Below are 24615 nucleotides of genomic sequence, written 5' to 3'. Positions count from 1 at the left end.
GCTTGGGCAAGCCTTGAAAATAGGCAGCAGGTTGCAGGAAACAGGCCCCTGTGTATGTGGCCCAGGCTGAAATGGGGAAGGTAGGCACCGAGCCCGGCCCTGAGGTCCCATCTCTGTCCACTCCCCTGTGGGTAACAGCGGCTCTACTGCGCAGGCGCGACCTCTGGCCGCATGCTGGGGCCTCCTGTCTCATTTAGAGGTCCTGGAGCAGATGCAGACCACGGGAGCTTGGAGCCCTGCAGGTGGCTCACGGGGAGGGGCGAGGTGCAGCCCTCTGGAGCAGGTGCCTGGCGGCTGCTCTCGCTCTCAGAGCCTGGAAACCTCGGTGGCGGAGGTGGGTGTGTGAGACTTCCGTAGTTGTTAGCTGTTAAATTGCTGGGATTTTCAAATTATCTATTTTTTAAAAGTATTTATTTGACACGCAGAGTGACAGTGAGGGAGGGAGAGACAGAGAGAAAGAGAGCGTCTGCTCGCTGGTTCTCTCCTGGCTGGGCCAGGCTAAAGCCAGGAGCCCAGAACTCCAACAGGATTTCCCACATGGGGTACAGGAAACCATGCACTTGGGCCTCTACTGTCTTCCCAGGTGCACTAGCAGGGCACAGGTTTGCCTAAGGGCAGTGCTGTCAGGTGGCAATTGATCAACTCCACTGATGCCCTGGGGGGAAAATGATAAAAGACAATAAACAAGGGCTGGGTATTTGGTGCACATGTTAGAGATGCCAGCATCCCATATCAAAGTGCCTGGTTCAAATCCCAGCTTCTCTGTTACTTCTTCTTTTTATTTGAAAGGCTGAGTGACAGAGAAAAAAGAGAGAAGATCTTTCATCGACTGGTTCACTCCCCAAATGCCTGCAAGAGCTGAAGCTGGGGCAGGCCAAAGCCAGGAGCCCTGGGACTAATCCAGGTGTCCCACATGGGTGGCAGGGGCTCAAGCCCTTGGGTCATCTTCCACTAATGTCCCAAGTGCATTAGCAGGGAGCTGGAATGGAAGGGTAGTGGTCGGGACTTGAAGTGGCACTCATATGCAATGCCAGCATCGCAAGTAGTAGCTTAACCCGCTCTTCTGCTTCTGATCCAACTTCCTGCTAATGTAAACCCCGGGAGGCAGCAGGGGATGGCTCAAGTCCCAGGGAGACCTGGATTCAGTTCTGGGTTCCTGGCTTTGGCCTGCTGTAGCCCTGGCTGTTGCAGGCATGTGCTGAGTGGACCAGTGGATGGAATATCTCTGTCTTGCTGTCTCTCTGCCTTTCAAAAAAAAAATGTGAAAATTAAAAATGGGAAAGACTGGGCATGAGGAACAGGCAATAGAGAACCAGGCAGAAAAACCACAGGACCTCCTTGGAAGCGTGCCATGAGGGTGTCACCTTCAAGGACCATTATCCCACTGAACTCACCACTATCATCCCAGCAGAAACCAGCCTGAACCAGGAGGATGGCCACAGACGGCCACACGCCCACGAAGGCAGGAGCCCCGTGGCAGCCACCACCCCAGCTGGGACGGACACAGCCCCAGGTACCTTTCCCAGGGACACTGACTTCATGAATGGCTTCTCTTCTATCCCTTACAGAAAAGGGGCTCCAAAGGCGAGAGCGCTCACACAGAACAAACACCAGGAGAGATTTACACTCCTGCCCTGGGGCTCCGTGAGCTTGCAGCATCTGTCACATCACAGCCTGGAGAGGTCCGGGCCATCTGGAGGGGCTGTATAACTTCGCAGTGATCCATTGCATAGGACACGGGGCACGGGTTCCTCTGGGCAGACAAAAAGCAGCCAGCACGGGAGAGGCCTTGGTGGGAAACACGCGCTCACTCCAGAGGGCAGCAGACGAATCCTGTAGCCGCCACATCACTGCTACGTTTAGAGAGGTGTGTCAAGAGAGAGACAGATGATTGCATTTGGACTCACCAGGAAGGAAGCATGAGGGTCTGGACATACTGCCCTGGCCCATTCAGCAGCTGTCAGTGGAGCTCAGATCAGGAGAATGTTGTACAGCCGCTCCAGGCTATAGTGCAGGTAAATCCTGACCCATGGCCATTTGTGACGGGCAGTGGAAAAGGAATCTGTGTGCGGCTTATGGCAGGCTCCGCTGAGGGCAGCAGGAGCCAGGGCCCTGCCGGAGTGGGGTAAGGCTGTGCCACCTGCAGCACAGGTTAGAGGCACCTTTCTGGAAGGTGAGCTGTCCAGCCACAGTCCATTCTAGGAAGGAACAGGCACAGCTGGGATGCAGCTTGAGCAGGACCCGATGTCTTGGCGACCTGCAGGAACTGGCCGCCCAGACCCCACCAGCACCACTGTTCTTCCATTCCTCCCCCTGCCCCCACCAGCTCCCACTCTTGGCCGTATGTAGGGTCCCTCTCAACTAGTCAACAAGAGGAGCAAGGGTACCGACTTCGGCCTGTGTGGGGTCTGCTTAGGTGAGCTCAAGCTGGGAATGGATGGCAGGTGCACTACAGCCCCACTTAGGGACAGCCTTAAAAGACACAGGACAATCTTCCCCAAGAGCAGAACCTTCCTGGGTGCACCTGGTCACCCGCTTTGTGTGCACAGATGTGTCCCACTTTTCCTGGAGCGATGGCCTGCGTGGCTAGCCATGGGACTGGAGGGAGAAGGATTGGAAGGTTGGGGACAAGGTCTGGGTGACATCTGGAGGCTTGAGGGTGGAAGTATGGAGTGCAAAGCGTGAGCATGCCAACCACTTCCCCCCAGGAAGTGCCCACTGTGGACAAGGCATGAAGGAGACAAGGACAGCTGGCCTTAGCCAGCCCCTGTCATCACCCCCCTAGTGCTGGCTCCAGGGGCACTACAGCCATAACGTGACTGCAGTGGGCAGGGGTCACGTCAGGATGAACCTGACAGCATGGGCTGCCATCCACAAACCCAGCTCTTGCTCTGAATGAGCCTCTGACATGGTACCATTCCTCCAGGGACCACCGGCTTCCATCCTGGAAGAGCCGTGATCCATCCTGACAGAGGTGGGCATGCACCCTGGGCCACAAGGCCTTAGCCAGCGCCCCCAGCTGAGGGTTTATGGAGTCCCTGACCCAGCTCGGGTTCCCACAGGGCATTGCATCAGATCAGGGACTTGATGACTGCCAGGGAAGTGCAGCAATGGGTCCACGATGAGTCTCATCTGTGTCACTCGACACTGCCAGCCTCACAGGTTTCCCAGTGGAAACATCAGCTGGGAGGCAGGGCTTTACGAGGACGGGGGCATATCCTCCGGGATGCCAAGTGCGTCTTGAATCAAAGAGCTTCGTGTGACGCTGTGACTCCACCATGCAGGGCTGCAGGTCTCTGTCCTCCAATGGGGAGCCTTCCGCCAAAGGTTGTGGCAAGAGTCCACTGAGCTGTAAGCCACCCGGGCACTTAGGGCAGGGGCCAGAGGGCAAGAGCAGGAGTCCCTAGGTTGGCCAACAGAGATTGCCTTGGGTGCCCCGGGTCTTCCCTCGCCCAGTTGTAATAATGGACAGACAGGTGCGGCAAGCCTGACCGGAGGACTCGCAGCTGGGCCTCGGATCCCCAGGTAACCATGGGTGCAGCAGGCTCTGACCCCAGGTCAGCTGTGAGAGCCGCACAGATGCGAGCAGGAGGGCAGTGGGGTTGAGAATGGACAAGGAGGAAGCAGATGAGAACTGGGGGTGACCGCCAGGTACCTGGAGCGCCTGGGCCTCGCCTTCATCCCATAACCTTCCTTTTCTGAGGGCGCCCCCAAAATCCTGGCAGAGCTGCTGTGGAAACTGGCTACTGGGGAGGAAAGAGGTTATTTTTATTTATTTATATTTTTCCAAACAGACAGGAGCCAGTCCTCAAGGGCTAACTGTGGCAACTCCTCCCTTCCCCACTGTTTCCTCTCCGGGCAGACCATCCTAGAAGGACAGACCATCCTGAGCGTCTGTAGCTACGCACTAGAAATCTGGGGTCTGGCCACCCAAGCTCCTGACTGAGAGGGAGCAGGACACCCCCAGGAGTCTTGGTGTTTTTGGTGCATGCCTTTGGGGCTCCACCTGCACGTCAGCGTAGAACCCCTAGGTACACCCGGCTCTCCCAAAGCTCCGAGGGGCCTCCCCCGTGTGTGCAGAGCCGGTCTGGTCCGCTGCCACAGACCTGGGCCATTTTCTGCCGTCCCTCTGCCAGGAACCACCATGTCCCATGGGCACTGTGCCTCCGCTGGGCACAGCCACTGCTGATTCACTGGAGCCCGGCAGGTGCCAGAGCTGCCCCGAGGGGGCTGGGCTGGGGAGGCTGCTCTCCCCTCTGTTTCTGCTTTGTCAGCAGTGGCAGGGGGCAGGGAAGGGGGTTAGTTTACATCTCGCTTTTTACACGGCTTTGAGTCAAATATCCCTTTCATTTTTTAACTTAAATTACCTCCTTCCCACTTCTTCCATTTGCATAGGGCACAGGTTTGAGACCGGTGGAGGCCTGGCTCGGAGCAAATGCAGAGCTAATGGGGATACTAAACGGCCTCTCCCACAGACACATGTCCTGGATCCCCAGCCTAGAACCATGAGGGTGGCGGAGAAGGGGAAAGGATCAGCTGGTGCAAGCGATGGGTTTTCAAGGTCAGCTGGGAGGAGAGCTAGAGGCGTGCAGGGCTTGCTGAGGTCAGGCCCAGTGGGCAGGTCGATAAGCGGACCCAAAGGCCAGGGGCGGCTGCACCCTGCACCCATGGCATTGACCCCGGGTTGGGGGTGTGACTGCCCAGGGACGGGCACGTCCTCATGCCAGGCCGGTCCCTTCCACAGGCTGCACACAGAATTGTGCACCTCGCCCCGGCACTTGCCCCCACTGTGTCCACACGGCTCCTCCGTCTAGAATTCAGCTCAAGCGACCACCAGCGTCCCTTTAGGGTCATGCTAGGATTCCTCCAGAGTCTCATAAAATCCGCCCATGGGCAGGGCAAGATCTTCTGCGTTTTTTTTTTTTTTTTTAATTATATTCCTTCACCGGGAGAAGCGTTTTTAGCGCATTACAGGTCTAACAGCTGAGCCTGCGAATAAATGAGTGGGCAAGAATGAATGCAGCGGGACGGCGGACGAAGCCAGGACGGAAAGCCGATTGCAATCGCCGTGGGCAAGCCAGACGCGGCTAGGACAGCCCGGGCGCAGCCGCCGCCTCCGCAGCGCCGCAGCCCGGCTCGGCCCACCGCCGCCTCCCCTTTGCCCTACTCCCAGCCCGGGCTTCAACTTTCCGCCGTTCCCATTGGCTGCGTGACCGCCCAATCGGCAGGCGGGAACCGCCCACTCGCTCTCCCGGCCGCGGGCACCCGTTCTCGTCCGTCCGCGCGTCTCGCGAGGCTTTAGGGTGCTTGGTGGAGGCGGTGCCGTGCGGTGGGACTCGGGGCAGCCGAGGCTGAGGGGACCGCGGCGCGGACCAGCACAGCGACCATGCTCCGAGCGGTAGCTCCTGGGCAGCTGCGGCGGGCGGTGAGTCCGGACGAGAGGGGCTTGTCGCAGGTCACGGCTGCCACGGGTCCGAGCGGAGTTCTGGGCCCTGCCCTTGACTCCTTCCGGGCCGCCAGCCCGGGTCAGAGGGTAGAGGTCAGAGTGACCGCCCGCCGCCGGTGCGGGCCGGGGGCGGGCCGGGGGCGCCGAGGACTGCCGGCGGCGGCGGGTCCGGGGCTCCTCAGCTTCCGCTCTTCGGCCGAGACGGAGTTAATTAATGAGTTAGGGTCTGGGGAGACCGGTGACGTCGGTCTTGCACACGCCAGGCTTTCTCGATTTTTATTTAGGTGGGACACGGAGATTGCCAGCTGGACTTGGGTTGGCCACTTCCCTGCTGTTTTGTGCCTTTGCTACCATTTCTTGTCGTTAAAAAGATTTATTTTATTTGAAAGTCAGAGTTTAAAACCGATTAAAGTCTCATTCTTGTCCAAAAGAAAGTCAGAGTTACAGAGAGAAAAGGAGAGACAGAGAGAGCTTCCTTCCACTGGTTCACTCTCCAAAAGGCTGCAAGACCCGGCTGGGCCAGGCCAAAGCCAGGAGCTTCTTCCAGGTCTCCCACGTGGTGCAGGGGCCCAAGGACTTGGGCCATCTTCTACTGCTTTCCCAGGCCACAGCAGAGAGCTGGATGGGAAGAGGAGCAGCCGGGACTTGAACCGGTGTCCATATGGGATGCTGGCGTCCCCGGAGGATGCTTAGCCACTCACAGCGCCAGCCCGTCACCATTTCTTCTGTGTGTGTGCACGTTCCCACGCACCCTTGGGATTTTTCTGCTCAGGACCTACCTGCTCGTCCCCCCAGATGTCTGCAGACGTCGCCTTTCCTTGTGTGGGTTCCTTGTTCCGTAAGAAGTCACAACCCTCTTCCTCCCCTTAAAAAACTCACACTCCGGCCCTCCAGGTCCTTGCCCTGTCTTTTTTGTTGTGCTGTTTTCCTCAGAGACTCCAGACGTGAACCAGGTCCAGCCGAGTTTTTGGAAGGATTCCAGGAAGCACAGCCTGACTTGTCCGTGTACAGCCGGAAGGCAGCCTTGTGGACAGGTTACACGGCTGCCGTACGTGGCGTGATGGCTGTAGTGGGCAGAGTTCGTGGAACTAACAGATGAAAAAAGGATGCTAGTCGAAGTGATTCTCACTGTTCGCACAGTTGGCCAATGTGCATAGTCAGTAGTGTTTCCAAACCTTTCTTGTGATTTGCCAAGGACTTTGACCCTGACTTATTTTTATAATTTGAAGTCAAGCTCAGAGCAGCTGCTCCAGAGTCGTTAAGAATGTTTGAGATTTGTATTTCAAGCATATGAGATACAGAGGGAACAGTAAGAAAACAGACAGCTAGAGACACTTCGCCTTTGAGCTTTACCTTTTTTGAAATAAGTTCAGGCTACAGAAAAGTTGCAAAAATAGAACAAAGTATGCCAGGACTCTTCCTGAATCTCACCCAGTGCTAGCAGTTTGACCCAGGTGTTTTCTCTCTGCACATAGGGACATACGGAAGTACTACTTTGTTTCGAATTATTTGAGAGTGAGTGGCAGACATGCCCTACACTCCTGAATTGTTCAGTGCTTATTTTAAAAGAACAGGGAGGCTCATTTTCCTGACCACGGTATAATTGGCAGTATCAGCGATACAATATTATTTTCCAATCTGTAGATGTTCACGTTTTGCCAATTTTTTCTTAAGATTTATTTATATTTGAGAGGTAGAGTTACAGAGACAAGGAGAGAGAGAGAGGTCTTCATCCGCTCGCTTGTTCACTCCCCAATGGTCGCAACAGCCGAGCTGGGCCGATCGAAAGCCTGGAGCAGGAGCTTTTTCCAGGTCTCCCACATGGGTACTGGGGCCCAAGCACTCTGACCATCTTCTGCTGCTTTCCCAGGCCATCAGCAGGTAGCTGGATCGGAAGTGGAGCAGCCAGGACTTGAACCAGCACCCATATAGGATTCTGGCACCTCAGGCTGAAGCTTCACCTGCTACGCCACAGCGCTGGCCACCCATTGTTTAATATTGTTTATCACTGAGTTTCTCCCTCTGGTCTGAGACAGGCTGCCTTGTGTGTAGTTGCATGTCTCTTTAGTCTTAGGAGGGGAACGCTCCTCGGCCTTTCTTTGGCTTTGATGACATGGACATTTTTGGGAGTGTGTGCCTCCTCTTTGGTAGACGGTCACCCAGTTTAGTTTGTTAGGTGTTTCTTCAGTAGATTCAGGTTAAGTATTCTTGGCTGGGAGCTCGCAGAAGTGAGACTGTGTTCTCAGTACCCCTAGGAAGAGGGTACTGATAGTTCATCCCGTGGTTGGCACTGTTACCTTTAGTCACTTTGGACAGGAGCCCTGTGCTGGGTTTGTCCACTGTCAGCAGTTTCTCCTCCTCTTGTAATTTTTAACCAATTTGTGAGGCGATAGATTGACACTTTGTAACTCTCTTGTTTCTCATTAGACTTTTACCAAGTAGTCTTAACATTTGTTGATGATTCTTGAGAAATGATGAGTATGATGCAAAATGGTGATTTTTCTGATTCTGTCATTCCTTCTGTGTTCATTAGCATCGTACCATATAAAATAAAATTCTCTTTTTGCTCATTTATGTATCATGGACTTTATTTAGTAGGCTATAGTCTCTCGTTGCTGTTATTGATTTTGATGCTCAAGCTGTCCCATATTTATAAGTGGGAGGCCATTCAATCTGGCTGCTATTTGCATATATTTATGATGTCATAAGATCAAGATGGCATATTGCAAATTCCTATTCTTAATATTTAACACATTAACTCTGTACCTAACGGTGAGTACATTTAGGAAGAAGACACACTTCCAAAATGTGTTTATTTTTTGAAAAATTATTATTTGAGTTGGGGGGCAGGGAGACAAGTAGATGGAGAGGGAGAGACTGCTAGCCACCTGTCAACTCCCCAGAGGCCTGCAACGCTAGGGCTCAGCCAAGCCAAAGCCAGGAACCCAAGCACTGGAGCCACCACTGCCTCTCCCAGGGTCTGCCTCAGCAGGAAGCCGAGTCAGGAGCTGGAGCCGGCAGTGGAGCCCAGGCCCTCCACCGTGAGACATAGGAAGATTTTATTTGTTTTGTTGAAAGTTGAGCATTACAGAGAGGAGGGACAGAGAGAGGTCTCCACCCACCTGTTCACCCACTCACCCGGGAGACTGCAGCGGTCAGGGCTGGGCCAGGACAGAGGAGCCAGGAGCTTCTGTGTCTCCCACTTGGGTAGCAGGGGCCCAGACACTTGGACCATCTTTCACTGCTTTTCTCGGGCCATCAGCAGGGAGCTGGATCAGAAGTGGAGCAGCCAGGACGTGAACCGGCAGCCAGATGAGGCGCCGGCACTGCAGGTGGCAGCTTTACTTGTTACGCCACAACTCCAGCCCCAAGGGACACAGGAATCTTAACTGCTAGACTGAATGCCTGTCCCCGAAGTGTGTTTATTTTTTTTTTTTTTTTAATTTTTTTGACAGGCAGAGTGGACAGTGAGAGAGAGAGAGACAGAGAGAAAGGTCTTCCTTTTGCCGTTGGTTCACCCTCCAATGGCCGCCGCGGTAGCGCGCTGTGGCCGGCGCACCGCGCTGATCCGATGGCAGGAGCCAGGTGCTTCTCCTGGTCTCCCATGGGGTGCAGGGCCCAAGCACTTGGGCCATCCTCCACTGCACTCCCTGGCCACAGCAGAGAGCTGGCCTGGAAGAGGGGCAACCGGGACAGGATCGGTGCCCCGACCGGGACTAGAACCTGGTGTGCCGGCGCCGCAAGGCGGAGGATTAGCCTAGTGAGCCGCGGCGCCGGCCTGTGTTTATTTTTTTTAAAAGATTTATTTTACTTATTTGAAAGAGTTACTGAGAAAGATGAGAGAGGAGGGGGGAGTCTACTGTCTGCTGGTTCACTCTCTAAATGGCCGCAATGGCCAGAGCGGAGCCGATCTGAAACCAGGAGCCAGGAGCTTCTTCTGGGGCCCCTGCATGGGTACAGGGGCCCAAGGACTTGGGCCATCCTCCACTGCTTTCCCAGGCAGATTAACAGGGAGCTGGATCAGAAGTGGAGCAGCCGGGACTCGAATGGGCACCCATATGGGATGTCAGCACTTCAGGCCAGGGCTTTAACGCACTGTACCACAGCACCAGCCCTCAATGTGCTTTTGTTGTTGTTGTTGTTTGTTTGTTTATTTTTATCTACTTGAAAGGCAGAATGATAGGGAGAGAGAGAGATGGATTGATCCTCCATCTGTTGGGTCACACCTCAGATGCCCGTGTAGCCAGGGCTGGGCCAGGCTGAGGTCAGGAGCCTAGAATTCCATCCACGTCTCCCACATAGGTGACAGGGACCCAGGACTTGAGCCATCATCTGTCTTCCAGGATGCACTGACCGGAAGCCAGCTCAGCAGCAGAGCAGCTGGGACTGGAACTGGCACTCCCAGATGGAATAGGGGTATCCCAAGGGCAGCTTAACCTGCTGTGCCACGACACCTGCTTCCCAAAATGTTTTTTTTTTTTTTAATTAAAACAATTTTCTTTTTAAGGTTTATTTATTTATTTGTAAGACAGAATTACAGAGAGAGAAAGACAGAGATCCATTTGCTGGTTCACTCCCCAGATGTCACTACTACAACTGCTAGTGCTGGGCCAGGCTGAAGCGAGGAGCCTGGAGCTCCATCTGGGTCTCCCATGTCATTGGCAGGGGCCCAAGCACTTGGGCCATCTTCCGCTGCTTTCCCAGGTGCATTAGCAGGGAGCTGCATTGGCAGTGGAGCAGCTGAGACTTGAACTGGCCACAAAGGCAGCAGCTTAACCCTGTTGCATCACAACACCAAGCCCCCAAAGTGGTCTTTTATGCCTATAATAAAGAGCTAAAGGACACACAGAAAAGAAAATAGAAGGCAGGCAATTGCATTTGCAATTAGTTAAAATTCTTGTGGGATTACTAATCTGTATTATTTTATTAATTTGCTTTTTTAAATTTACTTTTTTTAAAATTTATTGAGAAGCAGAGAGACAGGGAGATCTCCTATCCTCTGGTTTACTCTCCAAATGCCCTCAGCAGCTGGGGCTGGGCTAGGCCAAAACCACGAGCCGTGACCTTGTTCCACGTTTCACTGGTAGATGACATGGACCCAAGCACGGGAGCCATCACTGCCGCCCCCAGGGTGCACAGTAGCAGCAAGCTGGGATCAGGAGTGGAGCCAGGACTCTAACCCAGGCACTCCAGCGTTGGCTGCGGGAGCCACAGCCCCTTACTTTGCTTCTGAAATTGGTTTGTTGACTCGCAAGAAGATGCCAAAAAACGTTTTATGTGGAGAGCGAGACGACAGTTTCACGGTCGTCTGTGTGCTCTTGTTCGTTGCTAGACAGGAAGGAATATATATCCTGAATCTGAAGCTGTGAGGCTGGAGAGAAGGGACATGACAGTTTTTCAGAGTCCAGTGTCTAGCATTGATGAATGACATTGAACTCTGTAATTTGCATGCAGATTTTAATTTGAGAGAAGAAAGAGCCAGCTCGATGTGGCTATAAGAGAAAATTTATCGCATAAGGTGAATTCAGTGAAATTGTGCTGCCTGCCAATGTGTCTACCGAGAGTCTTGTCTGTTTTTAAAGTGGAGTAAATTGGCTATGTTTTAAATATGCTAATCAATGCCATATGACATTTCTAGTCATGATTAAAAGCTGCTGTATTTCATTACTAAAGAGGTTAGAGTATTTAGCTTATGTACAGAAATGTAATATACATTTTATTACTTCAAAATATATGTTAAAATAGGAATAGGTGACTTAAAAGCATTGTTTGAAAGAGACCCAGACAGGAGAGTGGTTTATTCCCCAAATGCCTGCAGTGACAGAGCTGGGGGCTCGATGCAGGCCTCCCACGTGGGTGGCAGGAATCCAGCTACTTGAGCCATCAGTGCTGCCTCTTGGGGTCTGCGTTAGCAGGGAGCTGGGACCAGGCTGGAGCCTGGGATAGAATCCGGGCGCTCCTGTTTGGGATGCTAGGCTACACGCCCGCTCCAGGATAGGTGACTTGTGTATTATTTACCTCTTTGTATAGAACTAGGGAAGATTCTATTCCTGCCTTTTTATCTTTTTGTCTTAAGAAACAAACAAAAAAAAAACCTTCCCCACCCCACATCCTTTATCTAATTTAGTTTCTGAAGACAGTGGTTAGGGGGAAATAAGTTAAAATTTCTCTTTTAAAAAAATATTTATTTACATTGATCCTCTGCAGATCCATCTATGTTGTTCCTTAGGCAATCTGTCTTTGCTCAGATTGTTGAAGGGTGGTGATTTGTTTTATGGTTCTTGTATTTGAGTCTAATGCACATTCTAACATGATAGAGGTCATGCATTATTGTGTAGCCACGGCTTTCTGGAGAAGTTGATATTTTAGGAATTATATTTCAGATCTCAAACAAAAATTTTTTCTAAGTTTCAAAGCAAAAAAGAGATGTTTACTTATTTATTTATTTGAAAGGCAGAGTGAGAAGGAGGTAGGTTGTGTGAGTGTGCTCACAAGATAACACAGTAGCTTCAATATGCTGCTTTACTCTCCAGGCTGAAGCCAGGAGCCAGGAACTCCACCCTGGTTTCCCACATGGAGGCAGGGACTCAGATGCTTGACTCATAATCTACTGCTTCCCCAGCACATTAGCAGGAAGCTGGATCAGATTGGAGTAGGCAGGACTTGAATCTACACTCTGATATGGGATTCCAGCATCCCAGTGGCAGTAGTTTAACCTGCTGTGCCACAGTGCTAGCCCCAGATTATTCTTATTACTTTGGGTTACAAGTAAATTCTTAAGGGTGAAGTAGGGGGTTTATTTCAGGTTTTTTTGTTCTTTAAGATTTATTTATCTTGAAAGAGTTAGAGAGGTACACACACACATACACACACACAGGAGAGAGAGAGAAAATGAGCCTGTGTGCTGGCTTCCTTCTGGTTCTCTCCCCAGATGCCCACAACTGCTAGGGCTGGGCCAGGCTGGAGCCAGGAGCTTCATCCCGGTCTCCGAGCTGGGTGCAGAGACCCAAACATTTGGGCCATCTTCTGCTTTTCCAAGCCACTAGCAGGGAGGTGGATTGGAAGTGAAGCAGCTAGGACACAAAGTGCAGCCCATGTGGGATGCTGGCATCACAGGCGGCAGCTTTACTGCTACGCCACAATGCCTGCCCGCCATATTTTTTTTCCTTCTAACATCTGTGCTAGTTTACTGCTTGAACATACAGTTAAGGTTACAGAAGGAATTATAAAAAAAAAAAAAAAACTGGGCCGGCGCCCTGGCTCACTAGGCTAATGCCTTGCGGCGCCGGCACACCAGGTTCTAGTCCCAGTCGGGGCACCGGATTATGTCCCGGTTGCCCCTCTTCCAGACCAGCTCTCTGCTGTGGCCAGGGAGTGCAGTGGAGGATGGCCCAAGTGCTTGGGTCCTGCACCCCATGGGAGACCAGAATAAGCCCCTGGCTCCTGCCATCGGATCAGTGCAGTGCGCCGGCCGCAGCGCGCCAACCGCGGCGGCCATTGGAGGGTGAACCAACGGCAAAAGGAAGACCTTTCTCTCTCTCTCTCTCTCTCTCTCTCACTGTCCACTCTGCCTGTCAAAAAAAAAAAAAAAAACTGAAAAGCAATAGCAGTGTCAAAACTTGTTGAGGTGGGGGCCGGTGTTGTGGTGTAGTGGGTAAAGCCGCCGCCCGCAGTGCCATCATCCCATATGGGTGCTGGTTTGAGTCCCAGCTGCTCTACTTCCGATCCAGCTCTCTGCTATGGCCTGGGAATGCAGTAGAAGATAGCCCAGCTGCTTAGGCCCCTGCACCCACATGGGAGACCAAGAAGAAGCCCCTGGCTTCGGATTGGCACAGCTCTGGTTGTTGCAGCCATTTGGGGAGTGAACCAGCAGATGGTTGCTCTCTTCCTCTCCCTCTCTGTAACTCTCCCTTTCAAGTAAACAAATAAACCTTAAAAAAAAAAAAAAAAAAGAACGAAACAAACTTGTTGAGTTTAAATAAGAGTATCAAAACGTGTCCATTGTACTTCACTGTGGTGAGATGGTGGTTGATGCTGGGTTTGATGTTGTGGAAGTGAGAGCCAGAGTGTTGTAAGGGAGAAAACAGGAGGGGTGGCAGTAGAATTGATATCCGTGGACCTTTTTATTTTTTTAAAAAAGATTTTATTTATTTGTTTGAGAGGCAGAGTTACAGACAGAAGGAGAGACAGACAGACAGATCTTCCACCCACTGGTTCACTTCCCAAATGGCCATAGTGGCCAGAGCTGGGCTGATCTGAAGCCAGCAGCCTCTTCTGGACTTGGGCCATCTTCCACTGCTTTCCCAGGCCATCATCAGCAAGCTGGATCAGAAAAGGAGTAGCTGGGACATGAACCGGCGCCCGTATGGGATGCCAGCGCCCGAGGTGGAGACTTAGCCTACTCACCACAGCACCAGCCCCTGCAGACATTATTTCTAGGCAGCGCGTTGCTGAAAGGGTGCAGAGGAGATGAAAACCTCTAGAAACCCAGCCCTCGAGATGTGTGGTCTCACGAATGCCAGGCAGCCCATAAGGGTGTGTGGCTGGAATGTGGAGTCCAGGTTTTCACTTCTTCCTTTTTGGAAGCAGATCTAGTGAGCAGTCTCGGTGAGTTCTCCGAAGGCGTTGTGGGGTCTGTGTGTGTTGGTGATTTAACAAGGTTCTGTACTGTTTGGGGACCCCTGGGTTGTGCTTAGATGATTACCAGTGACTGTAGGAACAGTTGCTTTTCAGTTTTTGATTATCTTGGGAAAGCGTTTCCATTGGCCACTAGGCACTGAGTGGCAGCTGTGAGTCAGACACCTGGTGGGAACTTAATCCACTGTGATGAGGGTCGACCAAGGCCCTCCCCTGCGGTGCAGACTGGAGAAGAGAGACTCTGGACACAGTATTTGCAGTGTGGTCGATGTTACAAAATGTGTAAGGAGGGACTTAGGGGGCAGGAGAAACTAGGGGTGTGTGTCAGTTAAGGTGTTCAGACTGTTGTCATTGCATGATAAAGTAATTGTAAGGGGGAAGGGTTTTCTTTAGAATAAAAACATCATTTTTGAGTTTTTTTTAAATCATTGTTTCAATTTTGTTCCTATTGTATATGTTCTTGTAAGATATGTTTTTTTGTTTTTTTAAATATGGCTTTTTCTTTTTTAAGATTTATTTACTTAGAAGGCAGTTAAACTTACACAGAGAGGGAGAGAGAGAGAGAAAGGGAGAGGGAGAGGAGAGGGAGGGAGGGAGAGAAGGAGAGAAAGAGAAAATCTTCCATCCTCTGGTTCACTCCCCAAATGGCTGCAATGGCCGGGGCTGGGCCAAGGCAGAGCCAGGAGCCAGGAACTCCATCTGGGTCTCCCACATGTGTACAGGGGCCCAAGTACTTGGGCCATCTTCTGCTGCTTTCCCAAGCCCATTAGCAGAGAGCTGGATTGAAAGTAGAGCAGCTGGGACTTGAACCCGTGCCCATATGGGCTGCTGGCATCGCAGTTGGTGGCTTAACCCTCTGGGACACGTTAAACTAGAAGCAAGAATGAAAGCATCAGTGGCATTGGTTTGGTGATTTAAAATATGGATTCTGTGCAGAGTGTGTGGCGCATACCTCTGAAGGGGCTCTGGAAATTAAGAACAAATGGTCCTTTGCTTTGGTTCCCCACGACCCCGAGGCTGCCTGAGCTCCCGGCTCGCTTGGCACCCGTGAGATCTGCGGTGCTGTTCCTCCCCGCTTCCTGCACACCCCAAGCCCCTCCACACAAAAGCAAGTTGTAATGCAAAGTGCATTAAACATTCCTGAGTACCCACTGTGTGAGGTGAAGTGATTTGCTGTGTTCATTTTTGGAAGAATTGAGAAAATAGTCATTCAAATTATTTGTGTGGTTCAGATGACTAACATGGAGAATGGCTGACTTAGAGTCTTAAAGCTGCTTTCATAGCAGAATGTAGAGGTCCAGTTACAAAAAAGGTATTTTTGTTTTTATTGTTAATTAATTTGGGAAGGGGGGGGCGGAGCTCCCTTTTGCTGGTTCACTCCAGATGCCCATGGTGGCATTCAGAAATTGATGTTAGGAAGATTGGGAGAAGCCATCGAAATGACACAATAGTTGTACCCAAGTTTAACTGAAAAAAATCCTAATCCTTTTCACATTAAAAGTGCATCAGTTTATAGAAATGGTGAAGGGCACGCAGAGAGTGCAGTACGGTGTTTGTGTCAATCCTCTACCCTTTAGTAGAACAAGTGTGAGCCCCAACCACGGAATGAATAGCCACCATTTAGCATCAGGCAAAGGACGTGCTGCACATTTTTCTGGTTTTGAAAGTTGCAGTAATGGTGTCCTGTCGAGTAAAGCACGTCAGTCATATTGCCATAGTGAACACCAGTCATCCAGTTTGAATGTCCCAGAACTGAACGGTATGAATATGTCAAGGTCACAACAGGGATGTTGTGGCGGTGGGGTGGCCCAGGGCCTGGGCTCTTCACCACTGCAGCTGTGTGCACTAGGCCTGGGGGAGGAGTCGGCCTTTACAGGAGACCCAGGGACGACTGGGAGCTAATCACATGGCAGGAAGGGCACAGGTGTGCCGGCTGGGTGTCCGAGAGCAGGTCAAGTACAGGGATTTGACAGTCAGGTGTAAATAGGGAGGGCGGTGTGGCTAGGGAGGCAGATGATTAGGCCATGGAGTAAACACCTGATGAATCAAGCCAGGGCGTCCAGGAAGCAATTGACGTGGTTGAAGCCGGGGAGTGACACATTAGATTTGTGTCATACAAAGTTCAAGCCAAGAGAAATGGGTTGGAGGGAAACAAAACTGTAGGTAGGTTCAAGACCGGGGAACTGTCGAAGTCATCTGAGAATTCTTCAGAAAGTTCATGGAACAATGTAATTAAAAAATCAGCCTAGGGTGGCATCGTGGATCTGTGGGTTAAACCACTACTGTGATACCGACATCCTGTGTTGGAGCTCCCGTTTGAGTCCTGGCTGCTCTGCTTCCGATCCAGTTTCTTGCTAATATGCTTAGGAAGCTAGCACAGAACGGTTCAAGGACTTGGGCCTCTGCCACCCCGATGGGAGACCTGGATGGAGCTCCTGGCTCGTGGCTTCAGCCTGGCCCAGACCTGGCTGTTGTGGCCATTTTAGGAGTGAACCAGTGGATGAAAGATTTCTGTTTTCCCCTGTTCTCTGTCTCTCTGCCTTTGAAATAAATAAAGAATTTTTACAAAGAGATAAAGTTATGTTGATGTAAAAAATGTTTGAAATCCATGCAGTTTTTCCATAATACACGTATTTCATGAACTTTCTGAAGACCTCTCATATGCATGGATTTCAATGTTTTTTGCACCAAAATAAACTTACCTTTTAATTTCATTTTCCGCAAAGTCTTTGAAGTATTCTTCTGAGAGAGAGGAGCAGTGGCCTGCACTGGGACATTGCATTGACGATGGAGAGAAGTAAATGCGTTTAAGAGATGCTGTGTTTTGGAGGAAGAATTCTTATGACAAGAGGTTGATGTGAGGGTTGAGAGAAAACCCAGAGATAACTCTCTGGTCATGGTTTGGGCAACACAGTACAGAGCAGTGCATCCCTGGAGGAGCCTGGCGGGGAACTGGTATGAGAAAGGGCTGTGGGAGCCTAAGGGCGAAGTGAACTAAGGTTTGGATTTGCTGAGTTGGGAGGTGTTAGGTGAGGTCGGCAGGTGGAGCACTGGTTAGGCAGATGTAGCCAATTAGATTTTGTGCACAGCGTATAATTGTGTATGTGTATGTAAACACAATCATGTATATAACTTATGACTCATTCGTATGAGTGGCAGGCTAAGCCGCGGATGTCAGAAGACAAGAGTCAGTTATTTCAAACACTGCGGAGAGAACAGGCCAAGCCTGAACAGTGCCTGCTGCTACTGCTAATCCTGGTGTGGGCAGAAACCAGGTGCGAGTGGGGAAGGAGGAGTTGGGGGGGAGGGAGGTAGAGTGGCCACGGAGTGGTTGCTTTCTGATTGGGGGTGCTTTAGAATCGGGAGAAGCTCAGATGTGTTTAAATGTCGATGGGAGGGAACCAGGGGAAAGGAGAAGCTGGTGACTTTACTCGTGGGGACTGCAGGAAGAAGTTTCTGAGTAGATTTGAGAAGACGGCATCTTGAGCCCAGCACCGAGGCCCCAGTGAGCTTCCCTTTCGGTGGGGCAGGGAGAGGCTCAGGAGCGGAGGCAGCTCCTGCCAGACTTCAGCGTTCACTGTGAAGTGGGAGGTACGGCGCTTGTCTAAGGGTGGGGGCAGAAGTGTAGCAGCTTGAGAAACGTCGAGAGAAGCTGGGAGTGGGAGAGAAGCTGGGAGTGGTTGTGTGGGAGGAAAGCCTGCCAGTGAGGAAATCATGTAGCATTGCTGGGCCATTTTGAGGGGTCAGGTGAGGTTGCTGACCAAGAATTTATGGGTGGCGCTGGCCTGAATTAGTTTTAAAAATCTTTTTAAATTTGTGTTGATTTTAGTTGAAGAGCAGATTGAGATCTTCCATCTTCTGGTTTACTCCCCAAATGACTGCAACAGTTGGAGGTGGGCCAAGCCAAAGCCAGGAGCCTGGAACTCAATCCAGGTCTCCCAAATGGGTGGCAGGGGCCCAAGTACTTGAGCCATCGACCGTTGCCTCCCCGGGGGTGCATCTGCAGGAAGCTGAATTGGAAGCGGAGGAGCCGGGACTGGCAGCAGCCACCCTGAAATGGCATGCAGAGTCCCAAGTGCTGGCTTATGCCTGCCCCCATTAATTAGTTGTGACTTAGGCTGCATTGTTTTTGAAGAGACTGATACTCCTTCTGGGCAGTTACCTTATTAAGTAGCTTTCTGGTTTTTTAAAAGATTTATTTATTTGAAAGGCAGAGTTACACAGAGGCAGAAGCAGAGAGGTTGGGGGGGTGGGTCTTCCATCCAGTGGTTCACTCCCCAAATGACTGCAACAGCCAGGAGCCAGGAGTTTCTTCCAGGTCTCCCACATTGGTACAGGGGCCCAAGGACTTGGGTCATCCTCCACTGCTTTCCCAGGCCATAGCAGAGAGCTGGATCAGAAGTGAAGCAGCCGAGACATGAACCAGTGCCCATATGGGATACAGGCACTGCACGTGGTGGCTCTACCAGCTCTGCCACAGTGCCAGCCCCAATAACTTTCCATAAATGTCTAGGAATCTGACTGTTTTTCTTCCCATAACTTGTTAAAGGGAGTCCTTAAATGCAGATGGCATCGGGCAGGGAGAGAAAATGCAAGATTGTCCACTTTAAATCCTTTGCAGTAACCAGCCCGTGCTTTTTGACTCTCTAGTTCCATTCGGTGCCATTTAGAAAGGGATTTTAGAGTTATGGGAATTTTAGAGCTGGAAGAGGGTCTTGAGATCACAGTTTTCCCTTTTTTTTTTTCTTAAAGAGACTGTTGGTACATGTCATCTTACGGGAATTACCTATATTATACGTAAGGCAACATACATAGGTGATAGTAGTTTCCTGTGAGCAGGTTGTTCAGAACCACTGCTCTAGAGTCAGACTGCCTGCACTTGTGATAACCTGACCCTGCTCCTGGCTCTGTAGCCTGACATTACTTACATCCCCGAGCTTTATATAATACACAGTATATGAAACTGCGCAGTCCAGCGCTCTGTGTTGGGGGAATGCTAGCAGCCCTGGTTCCCACCTGACCTCAGAGTGCCCTTTATTTATTTGAAAGGCAGACTTACAGAGGAAGTGAGTGACAGAGAGATCTGTCTTCCATCTGCTGGTTCACTCCTCAAATGGCTGCAACAGTTGGGGCTGGGACAGCCTGAAGCCTGGAGCTTCCTCCATGTCTCCCATGTGGGTGCTTGGGCCACCCCCACTGTTCTCTCAGGCCATTAGCAGGGAGCTGGATCAGAAGTGGAGCAGCCAGGACTTGAACTGGCACCCACATAGGATGCAGGCGCTGGTGGGGGACAACCTGCAGTGGCATAATACTGGCTCCTCCAGGTACTTTCCTGAAACTTTTGTGGAGTATAGTTTGGAAACCTCTGAACTAATTCACACTGGGTGATTTGTCTGTCAGGAAACTGGACTCCAGGTTGAGGAATCACATTTAAAGTTGTAGCCCTGTTTGTTCAGCTCTAGGCTTCACACCCGCCCTACTGTTGAATTAAGCTGCATAGCCTTGCTGGGGTGATGTGACTTCTTTCTCAGTGGTAAAGTGGAAGGCAGGACATTGAGTTAGGACAGAGCTCAGTGTTTTCAATTACAAAGGAATCAACATAATGTAGAGGGTGTTTATGATCCATGGGATGCTTAGGGAAACAGTCACCCAGATGGATTGAGTGGGTTCTTAAATTCTTTTGTTGTGGTTTACTCTTATACATCTAATTTTGAACAGTCTTTGAAAAAGAGTGCACAGTCTCTCACTAGAAGTTCTAAGAAGTTCTAAAAAGCTTGACAGTCTCTTAGGAGAAGTATTCAATTTATCTTATGATAGATCTATAATTTACAGCAAATATGGGCCTTCTGCCACCAAATCTTGGATTTATTCTTCAGATGGTGATGGAAATCTCATAATTTTTATATAAATGATGTGTGAAACATAATCAAAAGTGTGGTGTCTGATATATATTGGGAATGAATAGTTTGTTCCTGGCAAATCTTGTGAAATGTGATTTGAATCATAAATTATGCCATTGGGTATTAATTACAAAGTCCTTTACAAGATATTGTACTCTGATTAAGAAAGAAAAAGAACCATATAATTAATTCTACAGATGTATATTGGAAAAAAAAAACATTATATTACCTTCTGGCGATGCAAAAATGAGCAGGCATGGTCCATGGTCATCGCATTCTAGAAATTATGAATTGTGAATTGCTAGTTTTCTTCCTTTTTATTATTTTATTTTATTTTTTTAAAGCCCCCCCCCCCCCTTTTTTAAAGATTTATTTATTTATTTGAAAGTCAGAGTTACACAGACAGGAGAGGCAGAGAAAGAGAGGTCTTCCATCTGATGGTTCACTCCCCAATTGGCAGCAACAACCAGAACTGGGCTGATCCAAAGCCAGGAGCCAGGAGCTTCCCCAGGGTCTCCCATGCAGATGCAGGGGCCCAAAGACTTGGACCATCTTCTTCTGCTTTCCCAGGCCATAGCAGAGAGCTGGATCAGAAGTAGAGTAGCCGGGACTTGAACTGGCGCCCATATGGGTTGCAGGCACTTCAGGCCAGGGCGTTAACCCACTGTGCAACAGTGCTGGCCCCAATCTTTGTTTTTTATTTTTAAGATTTATTTATTTGAAAGTATTAGAGAGACAGAGAAAGATCTTTATCTGCTGGTTTACTCCTAGGATGGCCATAACAGCCAGGGCTGGGCCAGGCCAAAGTCAGGAGCCAGGAGCTTCTTCCAGGTCTCCCACGTGGGTGCCAAGGCCTAAGGACTTGGGCCATCTTCTGCTGCTTTCCCAGGCCATTAGCAGGGAGCTGGATCAGAAGTGGAGCAGCCAGGACTTGAACCAGTGCCCATATGGGATCCAGGCATGGCAGGCAGTGGTTTTACCCACTAGGTTACAATGCCAGCCCCAAGTTGCTAGCTTTCTGAAGGATAGTTTGTATCAGTCATTATTAAAGTCTTAAAAGTGTGCCTACATCTTTTGTTTTTTAAGATTTTATTTGTTTATTGGAGAAAGAGTTACAGACAGAGAGAGGGAGAGACAGAAAGAAAAGTCTTCCATCCACAAGTTCACTCCCCAAATGACCACAATGGTCGGAGCTGGGCTGATCCAAAGTCAGGAGCCAGAAGCTTCTTCCAGGTCTCCCACGTGTGTGCAGGGGCCCAAGCACTTGGGCCATCTTCTGCTGCTTTCTTAGGCCACAGCAGAGAGCTGGATCGGAAGAGGAGCAGCTGGGATGTGAACCGGTACCCAAATGGGATGCTGGCGCCACAGGTAGAGGCTTAGCCTACTCCACAGCACCAGCCCTGCCTACATCTTTTTTTTTTTTTTTTAAAGTTCTTTTAGTTGTTTTTTGAGAGAGAGAGACAGGCAGAAAGAGATCTTCCATCTGCCTGCTCACTCCCTAAGTGTCTGTGACAGCTGGGGCTGGGCCAAGCTAAAGGCTGGAGCCTGGAAGTGAATCCTGGTGTCTCACGTGGGTGATAGGGGCCCAAGCACCCAAGCCATTACCTCCTGCCTCCTAGGGTGTACGTTAGCAGGGAGCTGGATTGGAAGCAGAAGAGCCAGAACGTGAATTAGGCCGTCTGCACCAGATACCCACTCCAGTGTGCTCCTCTCCCTCTCCCTCCCTGCTTGTCTGTCTGTCTCCTCTCCCTCCCTGCTTGTCTGTCTCCTCGCCCTCCCTGCTTGTCTGTCTGTCTCCTCGCCCTCCCTGCTTGTCTGTCTCCTCGCCCTCTTCCTCCCTCTCCTTTCTCTCTCTTAAAGATTTATTTGCATATCAGAGGGATAGAGAGGGAGATCTTCCATCCACTGCTGGTTCCCTCCCCAAATGGCTGCCGACAACCAGGTTTTGTCAGAGTCCACGGTAGGTTGTGCTAGATATTGATCGTTTCCAAGATTTATAAACTTCCTTTTTTTTTAAAATTTTGAATTCCAAACCATATTTGAACACTTAAACCCAAGAAAATTTCTATTGAGTATCATATTTTTGAATAAAATATTTATTTGAGAGGCAGAGTGAAAAGGATAGACAGAGAGAAAGAGATCTTCCATCCACTGGTTCACCCCTAGATGGCTGCAAAAACCAGTCTGGGCAAGGCCAGCGCTGGGAGCCAGAACCTCCATGCAGATCTCCCACACGGGTGACAGGGGCCCAAATACTTGAGCCATCTTTTGCTGTCTCCCCAGGCACATTAGTAGGGGGCTGGATCAGAAGTGGAGCAGCCAGAACTCAGCAGGCTGCTTGACCTGCTGCACCACCATGCCAGCCCCCTAGAGTAATATTTTAAGAACATTTCCATTATCAGTTTCCTAATGCAATAGGAATCAACTTTAGTAACTGATTTCAAACCCATTATTTCTGGGTATCCTATACTTAAACAGTAGTACAGTATGTAATTGTGATTGGTAGTACAGTTTGTTTAGTTCCCAGTTTGATAGCTAATATGATCTGTCTAGGGATTTTAAATTTACGTACATAACAGTTTTTCATCAGACACAGATCAGTAGGAAGGTTGTTTTGGAATAATTAAAATTTCTTTCTAACAAAAGCTAATTTTTTAGCTTTTATTATGTAAGAAAATTAGAGCGGTGATAGACAAAAAGACTGGTTTCTGCTGTTGAGCAAATATTTTTATGAATACATTTGTAGAACGGAGTATTGTGTGTGTGTGTGTGTGTGACTCGGCACTTTTATTTCTCCATACACGAGTGTCGCCGGGGCCTGATGTTCAACAGTAGAAAACCAGGATCTGTCATCTCTTAGAGTTGTGTACAGAAACCTTACATAAATTAAAGGAGGAATAAACTTACAGGCTTAATGCAGACCGTTTCCAACTCAAGGCGGGTGCAGCCCGCGGCGCTCCAGCAGAAACCAGTTAGGAAAAGAACTGGGGTCCCCATGGCGGACCCCACCCCGCTGACGGCAGAAGTGACGGCTGCTGCAGCCACTCCCGCCAGCCCCGCCCCGCCCTGCCGACCCCGCTGGGCGCAGCCGCAGGCCAAGGGCTGGAGACCAAAGACGCGCACGGGGCACTGCACATGGAGGGGGGCGGGCGCAAGGCCGGGTCAGCGACAGCCCTGCGCCCGGGGCTGACGGCGGGGCGATTGCAGTTTTGCAAGGCTAGCATGAGGTGTGTACATGTGCCAGGGCAAACAACCTCTGGTCGGCGCGGCGGCCCGCAGTCCGTCTGGAAGCACTTGCGGTGCACGATGGAGGGGCCCGACTCCTCGTACTCCTGCTTGCTGATCCACATCTGCTGGAACGTGGGCAGCGAGGCCAGGATGGAGCCGCCGATCCACACCGAGTACTCGCGCTCGGGGGGAGCCATCATCTTGATCTTCATGGTGCTGGGCGCCAGCGCCGTGGTCTTTTGCATGCGGTCGGCGGTGCCGGGGTGCATGGTGGCGCCGCCCGACAGCACCATGTTGGCGTACAGGTCCTCACGGATGTCCACGTCGCACTTCATGATCGAGTTGAAGGTGGTCTCGTGGATGCCACACGACTCCATGCCCAGGAAGGAGGGCTGGAACAGCGCCTGGGGCAGCGGAAGCGCTCGTTGCCGATGGTGAGGACCTGGCCGTGGGGCAGCTCGTAGCTCTTCTCCAGGGAGGAGGAGGACGCGGCCATGGCCATCTCCTGCTCGAAGTCCTGCGCCACGTAGCACAGCTTCTCCTTGATGTCGCCCACGATCTCGCGCTCGGCCGTGGTGGTGAAGCTGTAGCTGCACTCCGTGAGGATCTTCATGAAGCCGGCCAGGTCCAGGCGCAGGATGGTGTGCGGTAGATGGGCACCGTGTGCATGACGCCGTCGCCGGAGTCCATCACGATGCCCGTGGTGCGGCCAGAGGCTACAGCGACAGCACGGCCTGGATGGCCACGTACATGGCCGGCGTGCTGAACGTCTCGAACATGATCTGGGTCATCTTCTCACGGTTGGCCTTGGGGTTCAGGGGGGCCTCGGTCAGCAGCGCCGGGTGCTCCTCGGGGGCCACGCGCAGCTCGTTGTAGAAGGTGTGATGCCAGGTCTTCTCCATGTCATCCCAGTTGGTCACGATGCCGTGCTCGATGGGGTACTTGAGCGTCAGGATGCCCCACTTGCTCTGCGCCTCATCGCCTGCGTACGAGTCCTTCTGGCCCATGCCCACCATCACGCCCTGGTGCCGGGGGCGCCTGATGATGGAGGGGAACATGGCGCGGGGCGCGTCGTCCCTGGCGAAGCCGGCCTTGCACATGCCGGAGCCATTGTCGATGACCAGCGCGGGCGATCTCCTCTTCCATGGCGGTCAGCGGCGGAGCAGGCGGCGGGCCAGCGGCTTTTATTAATTTATTAGATAGAGTTCTCGCATTCCCTGGTTCACTCCCCAGATTCCTGCAACAGCCAGGGCTGGACCAAGCTGAAGCCAGGAGCCAGAACTCCACCCGGGCATCTAGTAAACTCCAAGTATTTGAGCTGAGCCGTTACTGCTGCCTCCCCGGGTCTGCATTAGCAGGATGCCGGAATTGGGTGAGGAGCTGGGATTAGGATTTAGTGACTCT

General features: G+C 51.1%; 1 protein-coding gene and 1 pseudogene across 1 annotated transcript in view; one reads left to right on the top strand and one right to left on the bottom strand.

Annotated features, from left to right (window-relative positions):
* The first annotated feature begins 5292 nt into the window (after window positions 1-5292).
* Window positions 5293-24615, top strand: part of ETFA (electron transfer flavoprotein subunit alpha) — an 83105-nt gene continuing 63782 nt past the window's right edge. Inside the window, exon 1 of the mRNA XM_062206395.1 lies at window positions 5293-5425. Within this exon, the coding sequence (XP_062062379.1) occupies window positions 5387-5425 (39 nt within the window). The 5' untranslated portion in view covers window positions 5293-5386. The remainder of the gene's footprint in view (window positions 5426-24615) is intronic.
* LOC133769734 (actin, cytoplasmic 2-like) lies at window positions 5527-24357 on the bottom strand (annotated as a pseudogene).

The sequence above is a fragment of the Lepus europaeus genome, chromosome 11 (assembly GCF_033115175.1).
Source record: "Lepus europaeus isolate LE1 chromosome 11, mLepTim1.pri, whole genome shotgun sequence".
Taxonomy (NCBI): Eukaryota; Metazoa; Chordata; class Mammalia; order Lagomorpha; family Leporidae; genus Lepus; species Lepus europaeus.
The sequence above is the reverse complement of the archived record's forward strand: the minus strand, read 5'-3'. Positions and strand labels throughout refer to the sequence as shown.